The sequence below is a fragment of the Grammomys surdaster genome, unplaced genomic scaffold (assembly GCF_004785775.1).
Source record: "Grammomys surdaster isolate TR1022 unplaced genomic scaffold, NIH_TR_1.0 125977, whole genome shotgun sequence".
In the NCBI taxonomy this organism is placed as follows: Eukaryota; Metazoa; Chordata; class Mammalia; order Rodentia; family Muridae; genus Grammomys; species Grammomys surdaster.
Window position 1 is genome coordinate 2765377 of NW_021620793.1, and position 17414 is coordinate 2782790.

Consider the following 17414-nt stretch of genomic DNA (forward strand, 5'->3'; position numbering starts at 1 on the left):
CACCACCACCATCACCACCACCACCACCACCACCATCACCACCATCACCACCACCACCACCATCACCACCATCACCACCATCACCACCACCACCATCACCACCACCACCACCTCCACCACCTCCATTACAAATACACAAGCTCTTACTAATTTAGGACATTTTCTGACATGGGCCCCTCTCACCTTGGAAACCAATTTAATATCTGAAATCACTGGACCAGCATCCATGTCTCCCTGGAGCCTGCCCTTCCATAGGAGATGGAGCTGGTTGGCCCTGGGTATCTCCGGTACCTAGTAAGGTGCTAAATCAAAGCAAATGTTTAACAGCTGATTCTTGTGTTTCTAGAAAGTGCAGCAGCTTTCAAAAGCCTCTGTTTACCTGTTTTGTGGTCTAAGCACTCTCCTTTCGTGTCAATAGTGAGTCACTGAGGAGGGGGTCGAGTGGAGTGGGGTGCTCTCAAGGTGGCCTTCCTGGAGAGCTAAGAGAAGGGAGCAGGGAGGAGGAGGAGGGGGAGGGGGAGGGGGGGGGGGGGGGGAGGAGGAGGAGGAAGAGGAGGAGGGGGAGAAATAGGAAGAGAAGGAAGAAGAGGAGAAGGAGGAAGAAGAAGAGAAGGAGAAAGGAGAAGCAAGAGGATGAGGATGAGAAAGAGGAGGAGGAACAAGAGGATTAGGAGGAGCAGGTTGGTCTCCTGCCAGCCACCTCCTCTGTCCTAGGCCTGCAGCTGGCTGTCCCTCATGACTGTCATCTGTTCTTTGTCCTTTCCTCTATGCCTGCGGCAAGGTCTGTCCACCACACGTGACTGACACTGAGGCCCCAATCATTCTTTGCCCGCAGGCTGTCTAGTGCATTCCGGCAACTGAGCCATTTACCTGAACTTGGCCCACAGGGTCCCTGCAAACAGTACACACACTCACACCAGGATAGAGTAGCTTGCGCTGCCCCTGGGCTCAGATCTCAGATCAACCTGAATGAGCAGCCAGCCAGACTCAGATCACAGATCCCTGTGGTTGACCAGCGATGAGGAAACCCCCACCAGCATTTTAACAACCAAAGCTGAGTTTCTATTTTTAAACCCCGCTCTAGGACATGAAAGTGACCTGTGATGGCTGCTGACGGCCACTGCATGGTCTGGAGTGCACTGAGGACACTCAGCCACAGCTCCTAGGAAACTGAGCAACAGATGGGGTCCCAGCTCACTGGATCAGCGACAGTTTAGGTCCCAGTGAGCACAGAAGCAGAGCCTGCAGGCAGCTACCAAGCTGCTGCAGGACCTTAGGCAGGCAACAAGGTGGCCAGGTTCCACCACCAATCCACAACACTCTGCTCAGGGCCAGGTAGCTTCTCTGGAGGACTGGGGCTAGCAAGATAAAGCACGGGTCCCCAGCATATTCCTCAGTTAAGCCACCAGGCCTCCCAGAAAGTGACAAAGCTGAAAAGTGTCACTTTGATCCAACATCACTGTTTCACGATTTCCCCAGAATCACATACTTCTTCTCTGGCCTCAGAGGATCTCTCCGTCTGAGGCCCCTCCTCTACAGAATTGGCTTCCTGGGTGTGGCTAGCCTCCATCCGGCTCTGTACTTTGCAATTATTTCCAATATTACATAGTTATCCAGCAATTGTGCCTCTACAAAACCAGTTACCAAAAATTTCCTATTTCTTCCTTGGTAATTTGTTCTACTGCCTAATAACATCTCTATCTGGGAAGTTCTTCTACGGTCTAATCTGTTATAGAGGCTTATTTTTTTTTTACCCCCACCCCATTTGTCCTGAGATTCCCATATCTGTCTTTTTTGTTAGCATGTTTCCTAGGCAACCCTGCTTGAACCTAGGTGGCCACGGCAGGTAGATTCTGTGAGAAGCGAGGTTCTTTGAGCAGAGGCTCTACACAGAGACTGTGTGAGGCTGAGTCTGCCCAGCTGTTGGGATCAGAGTTGGGGTGATAGAGGATGAGGATCTTGGAGACTCTGGAACCCTACTTAGAAGTCATATGTTTCTGTCTCTCCTATCTGATACCATGCTATCATGGCTGTTCTACCATCCTCCAGACAGCTCATGACTCTGGGCTGAGCTCAGCCAGCTACTGTTGTCCCATGGTCACTGTGATAGCCCATGGTCACTGTGATAGCCCATACGCCCACTAGGATACAGGAGCCACTACTGAGCTAATTCAGAGACCAGGGTGAGGCACTTGGGGACATTTCGTTTGCCAGCATTATCTTTATTTGTTGTTACAGTTTTGAGACAGGGTCTCATGTAGTTGATTCCCGAAATGAACTTTCTATGTAGCTGAGGCTGGTCTTGAACTCCTGATCCTCCAGTCTCCACCTCCCAAGTGCTGGGATCATGGGTATGCATCACAGTATCTGACTCCTCTGGAATCATCTTGCCATTTAAAGCAAACCATCACACAGCCTTGATGTCCCCTCAAAATTCTTCACAGTTGACTGCCCCAGAAGCTCTCTAGGCTAGAGTTAAGTTCCTTTATTTATGGCACCAAGAACTAAGGCAGGCTTGCAAGCCTGTCGCTGGGCAGTGGCTAGTTGATTTCTTCCCCAGTGGTGAAAGTTTCCATGGGGCTCAGGTGGCATAGTTCTTTCAGCATGGACATTACAAGAAGGTGCCAAGGGAAGATGGCTGTCCACTTTGACCTGTCCCATACTGATCCTACAGAGTCACAGCTGTGCCTGCAGCCATGGCTGATGTGATGCCACAGCTGGCTGAAGCCCCTTTAGGATCCATGAATACCTTCAGCTGGAGCCACAGCCTGGGGCAGAGGATGCCAGGAAACTTCTCTTGCAAGGGCCTTCTCTGTCCTTCCCGTTTCCTCCTGCCAGCCGTCTTCCTGTTCTAACAGCTTGTGCCGTTACCAGCTCCGATCATGTCTGTTCGTAAAGGGGTGGGGTGCAATAGTGTGTCACACCCCAAATCTCACCTATAGCTTATTCCGTCTTGGGCTACTATGCTGCCTCTCTGAGCCTCAGTTTCCCCGTATTCGAGCCTGAGACAGTGATATTCGATTCAAGGACTTTAGCGAGGACTCAATTAAAAAAATTGAGGCTACCTCTTAATTGATATTGACATCCTTGACCCCAGCCCTAAGCCTGGCACGTAGGCTGTAGACTCAGAGACACTGTGTGTAGGATGACTTAATGCATTTATGTGAAGTGCCAAGCACATGCCTGGGACAGTAGGCACTCAACGTCACACCATGCCATCGTCTCCAGCTTTCCTCACTTCTCTCTGCCCAAAGGCAAGCCTTTGTCCTCCTGTTGACTCCCTGTTCCCAGCCCTGGCTTAGAACAGCTCTCCATGCTGGTGGGCGCACATTCTCCTGGGGGCTCTGGGACAGTAGGAGTCCACTGTACCAGGCCCATGGGCAACTCCACTGGAAGGTAAAGTCTATGCTTTGTCTCTGAGATTCTGCCACTCTGGAAGATAAGGTGAAAGGTGACTACATTCCTCGGCTACAGGAAGCTGGTCCCCAGTCTCAGGAAGCCCTAATGATAATGGGCTTAGAGCCGTTCTGAGAGAGGACTCCTGTCCTCTCCATCCCATTGGCTAGACACGCACAGTGTTGAGGATTAGGAGAAGAATGTGGCCACCCAGTAGAAAAGGGCAGGGGGCAGATGACTGGCTGAACAGGGATGGACATCTTTGGCCCCAGGTCTCTACCAACAAGAGAGAGTCTGGATCCAGAGAGGTGGGCACAGAAACTACCTAGTCTGGAGTCAGCAAAAGTTGTGGGCCCAGACCTGACCTGGGACCAGGGATCTCTTCCTTTGCTGGATGTCACTTGTCTAAGACTAACTGGGGAATGTTGAAGTGCGGGGGTCCTGCATTGTATCTGTGGCCTCTTGCAAGGTCAAGAGCTCTGGAAACATCTGGCCAGCATCCTCCCCAGGCTTGCTAGGGCTGGTTAAGGCCTCTTCCTTTATGTGGGCCAGATGTTGCCAGCAACGCTGATTCCCCTGTCTGCTGGGTCTTCCCAGGCCTCTGAGTATAGCACTGGCATGTGGCCAGCTCATGGAGGTGGGCCTGAGTCCCTGTCACCCCACCATGCATTTTGCAACGTAGCCTATCAGAGCTGCCCTGGAGACACAGATGTGAGCAAATTTGAGCCTATTTAACCAAGTCCCACAATGCATTGCTTTTCCCCCCTCGGAGGGGTAGACTGCAACCTCCTGAAGGCCACCACCTGGGGGTGGGGGTGAGGACAGGGGAGCATAGGGAATCCCCACTGTGAGCAGGGGACTCTGGCAGGGGTGGAGCCAACCCTTAGTTGCCAGCCTAGGTTCACTTTCACAGAGTCTCCTGTAGCCCCAAGACAAGCTGCTGGAACGTTAGGCCCTTTTCTCCATGTACTGTATCAACTTTGCAACAGCTGAGGCATCCCGTCTCCACCTCACAGAGGGAGAGACGGAGACTCTGAGGTACTGGCTCCTGAGATGGATCTTGCTTATATTCCTTTCTGCAGCAGGGGGATGCTTGTCAATTCTGCTACCACAGTGGACACTAAACGTACATTTCCTGCACACACCGGGCAGGAGGAAGGAAGCTGGGGTTAACTCACTGCAGTCCATGATCTCTCCCATCTGTCTGTCCGTTTCCTAGATACAGTTCCTTCAACACAGTTCCTCAGGTTGTGGTGACACACCACCCCCCAACCATAAAATGACTTCCATGGCTATCCCATAACTGTAATTTTGCTACTGTTAGGAATCATAATTAAATATCCATGTCTTCAGATCGTCTTAGATGACCCCTTTGAAAAGGTCGTTGAACCCCAGAAGGGGGTCCCGACCCACAGGTTGAGAAACTCCACCCTAGTAACCCCACATGGTCACTTTGTCTTGTGTCCTCCCTATCTTTGTGACTCTGACTCCCTGCAGTGACCCTTGTCAGAAGCTGCTTTCTCCCTTCCTCTGACCCTTAAAGTGTCCGGATGATCTGTTCCAAGATTCCCCAGAGGTGCCAGCCTCCTAACGAGGAAGAATGCTGGCTCTGTTCTCAAGCAGGGCCAACTTGAATGTGAATCCAACATGCTTAACTCACGCCAAGGTCAGCAATTAGGCAGCCCAGAATTCCCACAGTGTGCCCTAGAGGGTAAGAGACCCAGACACTGGGAGGATGGAATTGCCCATTCCTGGGCCCTATGTAACAGATGCAAAACCTCCTACAGCTGAAACAGAAGGCAGCAGGATGAGAAATGCACCCCCCCCCAATCTCAGCCTCTTCGCTAATCGCTGGGGATCCTTGTGTCCCTCTGCGCAGGGCTCAGAATGCACAAACTACACCTATAGTTGCCTAACCTGGCACCTGGCTCTTTTTGTCTTTTGTTTGTTTTTAAGAGACAGGGTTTCCTGTAGCCCAGGCTGGTCTCAAATTCGCTAGGTAGGTAGCCGAGAATGACTTTGAACTCCCAATCTTGCCTCCCCTTCCTACGTTCTGGGATTACAGGTCACCACACTCAGTCTTGGGGGCTGACGAGGATGGAGCCGAGGCCTTCATCCATGTCAGGCAGGCATGCTGCCAGTGGCGATACAGCTCCAGCTCCGTTTTGCCTGTTGGTTCTGGAGTTACAGGCATGCGCTACTGTGCCTGGTTTTTCACCTCACGTTTTAAGTGCGCTGGTCCATCAGACATGCATCTCAGGGGCTTCCATGTCTCGGCAGTGCTAGGACGAGTAAGTATACTCAGACCTCCCTAAAGAGTCCCTGAATCAGCACCTCACAGCACAGAGTACTGGACCAAAAGGTGTCAGAGGGCATCATATGCTCCACTGATTCTCAGGGTACGATCCACATAGCTGGATTAAAAGACCTGGTTCTGGGTTTAGCTAAATCTGGGAGACACTGAATGGGTGAATGCAAGATGTTCTTCTGGTTTGCAGAACCTCTTAAGGGCCTTCCTGAATGAATACACTCTGTTAAAATCTACAATACAATTCCTCGAATTTATTGACCAAGATTTTCCACCCTCCCAGTTGAATATTACGCTGCAGCTCAAGGCATTGGTTTGAGAATGGGAAGCCCTGGGTCTCAGTGCTAGGTTAGACATGAGCACTTTTTTTTTGTCTACAGGCAAGTCCCTCCCATCCATTATTACGGGGGGGGGCAGTGCAGAGGCTACTAAGAGCCCTCCAACCCAGTTCTCTTGTCTCCTATACCTGGGCTGGCTGGGTAGCTGCAGCAACCGCTGCACTTAGCTGACCCTGATTTGTACAAGGAGGCGTCCTGCCTACCTGATGGCCGGTGACCAGTTGATCAAGGTCACCTCTGTTTGGGCTGAACCTGCTGTGTGGACATCATCCCTGCAGAAGCCTCGGACCTCTATCTTATTCTCCCCATTGTGCAGCTGCAGAAACTGAGGCCCCACAAGTTGAATACCTTGTTGAAAATTACTAGGTAGTGAGAATGGTGACCAAGTTCAGACCTAGAACCAGCACTCCTAATTCTACCTTATGTGCCAGTGAAAGACAGCCATCAACCGTGAAAGAGTTAACCTGGGAGCAGGGTTGCTAAACGCAGTCTTGCTGTGGTTCACAGGTTTCTAGGGAGGGTCCCTGGCCTCACCTTGCAGGCTTTCCAAAGCCCCTACTTCCCTTTACGTATTTCCTGGGTAAAGGAAGGGCATATACCATCTGTCAGATGTGGAGAAGGGCTGTGGGGAGTGGTCCTCTTTAGAGCCTGCATTGTCTTCCTACCCTGGAAACGGCCTGCAGGCCTCACCCGAAAGATTCACATGAGTACCCGTCCCAGCTTGTGCACTGTCTTATCGTTCCAAACTTTCATCCAAATGATGTCATATGTAAAGGTTCAGGAAGCCAGAACTTGGGATCAAGCAGCAATGTGTGGACCAGGGGTGAAGGCCCAGAGTAGGCTGCAGACAAAGCCCTATGTAAACCCAGTCCAGGAGCTTCCGAGATGACGGGCCACAGAGGAGTTACTTCTGCCTGGTGTGTCTTTCAAGAAAACCTGAGGCTCAGAGAGGGAAAACAATTCGCCCATGGTCACAGAGTCCAAGATCAAACTGGGAGAGGGGTGTTGGGCATCTGGACTGGGGAAGGTCCAGCCTCCTCAGAAGCCTGAGGCAGGGTGTGGGCAGACAGCTTCTGGCTCCTAGCAGTAGATCCATGCCTTACTGTTACCCCAACCCTTCCACCAAACTGTTGTTTGATGTTTGGTGTTCACAGGCTGGTGTCCATGTGACACCACGGCTCCCAGCTAAGCCTACAGGTCTACCTGATGCTCAGAACAAACATGGGTGGGCCAAAGAGGAGGGGTTGTCCACAGAGGATGGCAAGCTTAGAACTCCTGTCTTATACACCCTGCCTTCTGGTTGAACACATCTAAGCCACATGGAGGACTTCTTTGTGACTCTGCTGCAGGCTTCTGAGGCTGGCAGCAGACACATTGTTCTAGCTGGTTGGCTTTGCTCAGCAGGGCCCCTCAGGGCTCCTAGCAGAGTTTTGTCTGAGTAACCTGGGCTCCTGTTTGCTTGTGGTTTCTCAGCCTTCCCTGTGGTGACTATGTCAGCTCTGCAAAACATTTACACAGGCATGTTGCTGCCTTTTCAGCCTCTACCCTGGAACCAGCGCTCAACCTGTGCTGGAAAGCATGCCAAGTATGGGTCTAAAATCCTGGGGTCTTAACCTCAGGCCTCCCAATTCAGCAGGGTGGTGGGATGTGCCCTAGAACCGACTACTGGTCTACCTGTGTTCCCCAAACTTCTACCTTTTCTGTTTCCTTCACTTATTATGTCATGGGACCCCTACTCAGAAGGCTGGTGTATAAGTCCCCAGCTCTGGTTGAAGACAGTTTATAGCCCATCCTGCTAATCATTCAGTAGCTATAAGAGCCCTTAGATCTCTGAGGACCCGCCCCCCCCCCCCCTCTCCCCCCAACCCCCTCCCCCCCACAAGACTTCCCTGGAACACAATTTACAAACTTCCTATTCATGACTCATCTTCTTTGGGTCAAGAGACTGACCCATAGAGATGACATCCTCAGGGCTTGGTCTTACCCTCCTATTGAGGCTTTCTGGATTTTTATTATTTTTTGGTTTTCTGTTAGTTGGCTGGCCCTAGTGGGGTCCTTGATGTCAGGAGTTCACCTGAAACCATATAGCAATGCCACCAAGAGGAGATTCTTGGCATCCAGACAAGGTTCTGTCTCTTCCTAGCTCCATGATGCTAGGCAAGAACTTCGCCTCTCTGTGCATTGGTTAGACTGTATACATTTCTCTTGGAGAGTTCCTGGAAGAAAGAGGGGAGTGGAAAGAACTCATAGTGAGCAAGAGAGAGAGAGACCTCATTGCTAGACCAGGCTAGCCATGGCTGATGGCACACATCTGCTAGACCAGGCTAGCCATGGCTGCTAGAACACATGCCCTTATAAAAGCCATACCTTGGTGACCCTGAGTTTCTGTTTCAGGGACATAGCCTTGGGTAGTGACTATTTCCCTGGGTACACATCTCTGCATGATAGCCATGAGCAAAGTCTCTCTCAATATGGGAGACGAGGCAGGATTCTGCTGGGACTCGTGACTTCATGGCCAAAGTCTAAGCCTCCCTACTGCAGAGCAGAGGAGCTGAGTGGATGTTTCTTCACTGTAACTCTGGAGATGAACGTACACTTAGGATTGGGAGCTGGAGGGACTCGAGTTCCCATACCCCATGCCCTTGCCGTCCCTCCAGGAACAAGCGCTGGGTTAGTTGTTTCAGACAGTAAACCAATAGTTGGTTCTTGGGCATAGATATTGTGGCCCCATCTCAAGCCCCCTTTCCTACCTCCCACTGAACTTAAACCCATTACAAGTCAGGAAGCACAGATCATGGTCTGTAAAAGAGTTGAGCTTCACCTCTGAACTTGTAAGAAGGAGGGGCGCATGCACTGTACAGACAAGCTTACTGAGGATCATGGACCACATACCTCACTTAATATCAGGAGTGAAGGCAGAGCTGGAAGTTAAGACCCAGACATGGGCTCTTGTTTTCGCTCTTGCCTTCTTGCTCCTGCTCTCTCCTCATTCCCTCCCCCCTCTCTCCAGAGCTCATGGCAGGCCTCTACTTCTCTCTCTCTCTCTCTCTCTCTCTCCATATATATGTATGTATGCCTTTCTTTAGTCTATACTTAAAAAAAAAAAAGACCCAGACATGGCCTGATACCTACTGGAAACTGCAAGGGTCCTTGCAGTGGGACAATGGCTTCCCAAAGACCCATCTGTCACATGTGCTTGGGGAACTGCATACAATTTGCTTCCCTGATACCATGGTCCTCAACCGCTGTTTCCTAGTAACGTCCTCTGCCTCCTGTGATGCATTAGAAAGCAACGAGGAAGTTCCTCAAACCAAAACTCACTAGAAAAGACTTCATCCTGATGTCCCTACCACCCCCAGTGTGTGTGTGTGTGTGTGTGTGTGTGTGTGTGTGTGTGTGTGCATGTGAGTTAGATACAGTCTGGTGCAGCCCAGGCTGGCCTCAGCTTCTAATACAGCCAAGGGTGGCCCTGGTCTTCTGAGCCACTGCCTTCATATCCCATGTGTTATTATTAGGTGGTACTTGAGATGGACACCATGCTAGGCAGGTACTTTATTAGACCCCTGAACTATATCCCAGAGCTCTGGGCTTGCTTCTCAAACACTAATTCTCTGGCGACCTTGTTCTCTGGGATACAGCTGTGTACAGCTGTGGAGAACCCAAGCTGCTTATCTGGACCTCAGGACACCACCATGCAAGGGTAGCCGAGGAGGCCATCACCACATCCCAGTGGCCATCACAGAGGCAGGCCCCTCCCTCAATTTGCTGTGGTGCATGCCATGACTTTGATACCTAAAGATCATCTGCCATACTGATACTCTTTTTTTAATGGTTGTTTCTGAGACAGGGTTTCTCTGTGTAGTCCTAGCTGTCCTGGAACTTGCTCTATAGACCAGGCTAGCCTTGAACTCAGAAATCTGTCTCTGGGCTGGAATTAAAGATGTGAACCACTACCAGCCAGCCACTGAGGTTCTTCCTATGCTCACAAGGAGCTATTTTATAGTGCACATTTCTATAGCCGTCCTTTATCAGGTTGGGGGTGGAAGGACGCCACCTAGTGGAGGTCCAAGATGAAAGAACTCTAGAGTCATTTGTCATAATAGAGAGGGATGTGGGGTAACAGGGAGGCTCTGTGACGTCTCTCTAGTTAAAATGTACGTTTAAGGTGTTCAAAAAACATATTGTTTGAAAGCCAGACCTGATGGTGTCTGTTTATGATGCCAGCTACCCGAAAGTTTGAGGCAGGAGAATTTCAAATATAAGACCAGCCTAGACAACATACTGAGTCCTGTCTCAATACCCCCCCCAAAAAAAACAACAAAAACAAAAACAACAACAAAGAGTCCTGGGTAATGATATTTGGTGGCACAGCACATGTCTAACACACGTGAGTCTCCCACACGGCCTTCTATTTCCAAAGGCTAAGATTTTACAGTGCAGCCAGCCCTCGCCTGGGTTCCCAGAGCACAGATAAAGCTAACAACAGTGGGCTAGTGCCACAGTGTTGAGGGGGGCAGCCCTGGGCCACTTGCTGATGCATCCATCAGTGTTGGGGTACCATATGGCTTGCCCTGCTGGAGAGGAGCTGGCTCTCAAGTCCGTAGCTCAGGTACGACAGGATTGGGCTTGGCCAACAGGACAAAGGCAGGTGATACTGGTGCCCTTCTGGTCAGGAGGAAGGACGCTGAGCTTGCTCTGGACCCCAGCCTGAATCTACTGTGTAGGGGGTAGGACTTTTGGGAGCACGAAATAAAGCTGACGGGAAGACTACGTTCTAACAGTAACGTAGTACCAGGCTGGGTCAGAAGGCATTGTGTGAGCGAGTGGGGTGGGGTCTTCAAGCCAGGTCCTCTGAGCAGGAAGGCACCTCAGCGGGCAGGCATACCTATAGAACCCTCCCAGTTCAGCCAGACTTCCCTGGCTCAAAGCCCTGGGTTCCATGCCCAGCACTGACGAATTCAGGCATAGCAGTGCACACCTACAATCCCCACACTCACAGATGTGACTTAGCCTCAGATTCCTCATGGGTAACACAGGCTGTGGGTTAACGAGTTAATATGTGGTGAGCACACAGCATGGAGCCTGGCCCATGGCAAATACGTAATGAATGTTAGATATTATTGCTGCTACTGTTACTTGTTACACGGGTCGGAGCCTGGTAGTATGATCGGGAAAGCATGCAGAAAGGCTACTGAGGATGACCCTGGAGGTTGAGTACTGCACAAGCCAAGGGTATCAGTCACCTGTTAGCCCAGGACCTCAGTACCTTCCTAAGGAACAGCATACAACCTGCACAGCAGGAACACTGGCTTTGGATGCTCTGGGTGACTCCACTCCAGTGTCAGACTAATAGGTGCCATTTGGAGGGTATTCTTTCATTAAGGAGGTGCTGGTGGGGCAGTGTAGCTCAGTGGTTGGGTGTTTCCCTAGAGTGAACAAAGCTCTGGGTTTTACCCCCACCACCACTCTAGCACTGCTGTTGACAAGAGAAAAGCACAAAGGCAGTGGGGGGAACTTTTGAGTCAGTGTGACCCAACTCTTAAGTGGTAGAGCTATACAAGGACCACCTTGAACTTTGACCAAATCATGCTTTTCTGAGCATGAATCTTTCCCATGTTTTAAAATTTTTTTTTTAAACCAGTGTGGAGAGGCCAGGCTAATTCTGGACTAGCAAACAAACTTCATCCTTGCAAGTCTGACAAATACTTGAGGCTTTGGAAAACAAGAGGTCTGAGGCTACTCTTGGATGGGTAGGGAGGAATCTGATTGATTAGTCATGTCTGCATGAGGCCAGGCACAGACTACAGCGTCTCGGGTACGAACATGCCCGCCTTGCGGTAGATTCTCAATCCTGGCTGCTGGCTACAGTCGCTGGAGAGATAAAAGCCTTTGATTCTACGGAGTGCTGACATTGGCAGTTTCCCCTCTAAAGGCACGGCCATTGAGAACTCCGATGGTCAAAATCCCTTATCGTCCCTACCATCCCTGCCCCTGACACTCCATTGATCTTGGAGCACGATGTGTCTTTGTCAATGCTGTCTGCCACAGAGCTAGAAAAGGCATTCAAATACATTCTCCTACGAGTCTCCTTTCTGGGCTCAAAACGGAAACTGAGGCCACTGGCCTCAACCAGGATGTGAGGTTTCCTAGATTGGCTCTTCTTAGGGCATATGAGGAAACCAGAGTTTTGCTCCCTCTTTCGGGGGAGGGAATCTTGTGAAACTGAGAAAAAAGCCCTGTCTGTTCTGCCCTGGACCCTGATATCTCTTTTAAACCACTGCCTGCCTGAGGACTCGGGACACTGAGGTCTGTTGAGGCCTGAGGAAAATCACAGCCACAGACAGCTCTGACCTCTGGACAGTGTGAGGGGAGGGAAAGGAGGCCATGAAAGCTGAGGGGGGAGGGTGCTCTGAGCTCCAGGAAGTGGGAGATCCTGAGCTGGGAGGTGCTGCATTACAATGTGGGCAGCTCCAGTGCCGACTGCGCCTCCAAATTAGGAGAGGTGACCCAGGTAAGATGTTCTGGGAGTCCACCTGGCTTGGCCTCCTCCAGGGGACTTAGCATCCAACCAGCTTCCAGTCAGCTTTCCCCAGTCCTTCCCGTCACCCAGCCTAGGAATTCATAGTGTGGTGGTCATGCAAGGCGTGTCTCCTGGTGGGACACTGGTGGGACATGGCTCCCCCTTGGAGCAACGGAGAAGCAATCAAATCACATAGAATTCCATCATATTTTAAAATAAGCTTTATTTAGACTTTTTTTTAATATTTTATATTTTGCATCCATGCCTTCGAGAAACCTCCCCCATGGGAAAAGGTCATTTTCATCTAGAGTTACCCATAACTCAGTCCCTAGTTGATGTGGTTCTCTCAAATAAAATCATCCTTTGTAACTCATAGGATGATCTCCTAATTAAAAAAAAAAACTGAAATGAAAAAGAATGACTAAGTCATTACCAGGAGAGGTTGCGATCTTATTTTCTTGTAAGTAAAAGGAAGGTGGTGGTGGGGGAGGAGGTGGGGAACCCTAAAAACAAAATAAAATAAAACCCAAAAATTCAGTGGGGGGGTAGTGTTTTCTAAGACCCCCCCCCTCTGATGCCAGCTCTGGCCTCTCTCCCTCACCACCAGGCTGGGTTGATCAGCTGAGCTGAAAGGGTTGTGTACACAGGGAGGCTCATTAGATGTCCCTGCCTGCTCTCTCTTGTCTCTGGGGCCAGGTTGGGAGGGAAGAGGTGACCTGGTGGGGGCTTTTTGGCTTTGTTTTTAGAGACTTTGGACACGAGATCCTATATATTCCAGATGATCCATCTAGCTTTGAAAAATCTCCTTTCAGGAGTGGAGAATGTTTCCATTAGCGTTAGTGGGAGCACCGCAGTGGCCACGAGGGGTGTGGGCTGAGTCGTTAGTGGTTTAAGATCAGTTAAAAGGGAGGGTGAGAAAGAGGAAACTGAGTTCCGGGTGGGAGTAGGGTAGTACTGGCTGGAATGGGTTCTCCATGCCTGGTCAGGCCCCATGGGGGACACTGCTGGCCCCACAAACAGGCACAGGCACCTGCCAGCACTCTTGGGATTAGTCTGATTGAGCTGTTGATTTAATCAAAGGACAAAGCTCGGGGATCATGGGAAAGTCCACACGTGGCCAAAGAAGCCAACCGGACAAAAGATGGCAGAGGGATCGCAAGCTAGATACTGTCCCCAACAGCCCTTCCCAGAAAGGTGGGCATCCTTTCTTTGTTGACACTGGCCTAGCCTGTGTTCTGAATAACTAAGGATGGCGAGGCATTGTGTGTGCCACCGGAGGCTTCTTACCCACTGACTCAAGCCCAGATGTCCGGTTAGACCCCGTGGATGTGCCCCAGGCTCTCCCTCCCTGGACTCAATCAACATGACTCCAAAGACAGGCCCAAGAGAAGGACAATGTGACTGTTAGTGCTCTGTTCACTGAAGTCACAATCTGTATGTCAGATAAATAAATATGTAATAAAGAGAGAATATATATAGAGAGAAAGGCCAGAGCAGAAGGTGGGAGTCCTCTCATGCAGGGACAGCAGCGGGGAGAGAGACAGAAAAGAGAAATAAGAATAAGCAAGCTGGTCATCTGAGGTCCCCAGCTCGAGCCACCTGAATTCTACCTTGCACAGTGTCTGCAGCGGCATGAACACAGAATAGACAAGTCAGCAGAAACGCCCGCCTCCCGCCCACCCCGTGGAAAAATATACATTCCAATATTTACGTAATAATTTAGATAGAATACGTTTTCTGCATTTGTGCAAATAAATTAAATGCGACAGTTTTCTTTCTCTCTTTTTGTTCCATAAAGAAAGAAACAGCAACACAATTTAAAAACAGGCAGGCCATTAAAAAGAGCCCATATGACCCCCTTATAAACACTGTAGCCCAGCCAAGAAGTCTTGGATGTGCTCACAAGTCTCTGCAGAGTGACCTTACCCTGACGACGATGGTTGGGTGCTTTTGTGGTTAAAGTGACTCGGGCACACCCCGAGAACAGGGTCTGGTCCCACACGTTCACACTGAAGAAGGGTCGGGAGGAAGGGGACATGAAAAATAGACCATGTCCTTGGCGACATGGGTTGCAAGAGTAGCGGCTGGACCAGGGACTTTTACAAGCACAAAGTGCACACTACGTTTGTTATTTACAAATACACAGCAGTCCTTCAAGTGTTCAAGTTTCATAAAAAGGAGGAGGGAGGAGAAAGGGGCAAATTAAAAACAAAAACACAACGGATTAAACAAATAACGAACAAACAAAACCCCCAAAACGTTGAAAAACAAAACAAAGGAGAAAAACAAACGAGTGTATCGCTCAGAGACAACAGGGTTGACAGAGTCACACACGGTTTGCGGTATGTACATCGATTACAGAGGTGACGACGCGGAGGGGGCGGGGTCACATTTGTGTTTCTGCCTGTTCCAGGCGCTTGGCTACACACACCCCACGGAGGCTCCGCAACCCCACACACACGCGCACACACACTTTCGCACGCTCCATGGCTCATCCGCACACAGACACGCCCGTGGGCAATGGGCGAAGGGCGGTGGGTTATCACCAGTCCGCGTCTTCCTCTATGTAATAATCAGGGGCGGTACCATCAAAGAGGCCCGGGTCGAGAGACTTCCGTTGCTTCCCTCTGGCGAAGACTCGAGAGATGGAGCCAAATCCCATCTTCTCCTTCTTCTTTTTCCGTTTTTGGTCTTCAAGATCCTCTAGTGACTGAAGCCGAAGGAGAAGAACAAAGGCGAAGTTAGCCTGGTGGGGAGGGCAGCTGTGCATACGTAAGTCACGGTCAGGAACGCAGTGAGGGATGGAGAATGTAGGTAAGAAGATGGGCTCTGGGGCTGGAGTCCTGGAGTCTGTCCCTTCCCCTCTGAGCAAACCTCAGTTAGTTTTAAAGCTTCTCATCGGTAGTAACAGAACCCACTCAAGATTGTCCTGAGCGAATCACTGATGTCAGGCAAAGATGCTTAGGCTAGATCCTGGCTTGACAGCCATGTGGTGGCACGGAGCTGCCCTAGTGGCTTGCAGTTTTACTATCATTTAAGTTCCCTTTGATGACCTACAGGACCAGTCAAGGGCCTACAGGCGCATACTCATAGCCCTGACTACTACTCGCAAACACTCTGATGCAGGGTGGACGGGATGTTTACAGAGCCTTAGTACATAGCAGTGCAGAATGGGGCCAGCCTAGGAACCCTGACAATGACCTTGAAACTGGAGCTGTAGGGTAGCACCTGCAGGAAGTTTTACAAATGGCCAAGTGTTTACATGTGGTTGGTACTATCTACAGAAAGGGTAGGGCATAAACTATAGATTTGAGGCCCATAGAACACTTTAGAATGTCTGGGAATATGGCCCCTGACTCCAGTCTAGGCTGGAATTCCCATTCCGTAGGACCCAGAAATCTGCATTCAAGATGTCTGTAGTCTAGGGCTGGAGAGATGGCTCAGTGGTTAAGAGCAATGACTGCTTGTCTGGAGGACCCAGGTTCAATTCCCAGCACCCACATGGCAGCTCACAACTATCTGTAACTATGGTTTCAGGAGATCTGATACCTTCACACAGACAAACATGCATGCAAAAAACCAATGCACATGAAACAAAAATTAAGTTATTAAAGAATATATATATATATACATATATACATACACACACACACACACACACACACACACATCTGAGGGTCTTTTCTAAGTGAACCCTATGCAGATGGATGGTGCACAGCCAGAAAATGTGAAACATCATAACACAAGAGATGCTGCCCTCAAGTTCTCCTGTGTGCCTTTCTCATACTGGTCATAAAAATGGGGGCAGACCTACCAGCAGCCAGGGCTGGAAATGCCCACTGCCTGTGGTTCCGTCTTTGAAGAATGAAATCAATGATAATTCAGAGACCTAGATGCAAGGGGAAGATGCTCGCCACAGCAGCAGGATACAGGATGTGTGGCGTGCACAGTGGGCTTACAGGATACAGGATGTTTGGCGTGCACAGTGGGCTTACAGGTCAGACAGAGTGCATGCCGAGGCTGGCTCAGGTGCCAGAGCACGTGTGACTCAGAGAGGGCGCTCTATTCCTTTCTGTCTTAGCAGTCCAAAATTGGCATTGGGATGATTGACAGTTCAGAGCAACAAGGCTGGGAGAGGTCAAGTTGAGGGTGGAGGGAGGATCCAGGCACCCAGGGAAGCTATACCCACCTGTACAATAGGGTTGTGCAGGCTCTTCTGAACTGGGCCGGGACTGTCGCCCTATAGCCAAAGGAGAAGAAGATGAAGCAGCAGACACAGGACACATGAGGGCACAGGTGGCCCGTGAGGATGGGAGTCTTCCCTGGAAGGAAGCCACCAACTCCTCCAGGGCTGCCCTGCCTCTACGTGGAGATCCAACTGGAATGTCCCTCTGGCCTTCCACACAGCTCACTGATGGGGCCTGAGCCTCATCAATCAGGGGACCCGAGGAGCTCTCCCTCCTGGCCTTTCAACCCTTAATCCTTTGAGGCTTAAGTTTCTGCCTTAATTGGTTCATGTGTTCAACCGGAAGGTTAGTTCTGCTAGGTATCTGTTTTCCTAAGTAAAGCAATCCACTTTAATGGAAGTATTCTAAGGGGGAGAGGGAGGGAGTTGAGATCGGTGATGGACGCGGCAAGCCAAGCCCTGAGTTCTATTCGCCAGCATTGAAAAGAAAAAATAAAACAAAATAAAACAAACACACAAACAAACAAACAAACAAACAAAAAACCAAATTAAAGAATGGACTCAGCAGACCAAATGGTCAGTAACTTATCCCGAAACCAACACACCTACTTTGTGGGCCGTCAGAAACTGCTAGTGGGATTTAAGTGTAAGTAAGAGCCCAATGAC

The 17414-nt window shown here is 50.1% G+C and overlaps 1 protein-coding gene across 2 annotated transcripts in view; it reads right to left on the minus strand.

The window, feature by feature from the left end:
• The window catches only part of Kazn (kazrin, periplakin interacting protein), a 361892-nt gene that overhangs the window by 21230 nt on the left and 323248 nt on the right, over nucleotides 1–17414 (minus strand). Inside the window, exons 7-8 of one of the 2 annotated variants that reach the window (XM_028753965.1) lie at nucleotides 16752–16802; nucleotides 15149–15272 (exon numbers count right to left, since the gene is read on the minus strand). In XM_028753965.1, coding sequence (XP_028609798.1) covers nucleotides 15149–15272; nucleotides 16752–16802 — 175 coding nt within the window. Of the gene's footprint in view, nucleotides 1–14249; nucleotides 15273–16751; nucleotides 16803–17414 lie in introns of those variants that run through there. The other variant, XM_028753966.1, reaches the window with a different exon arrangement.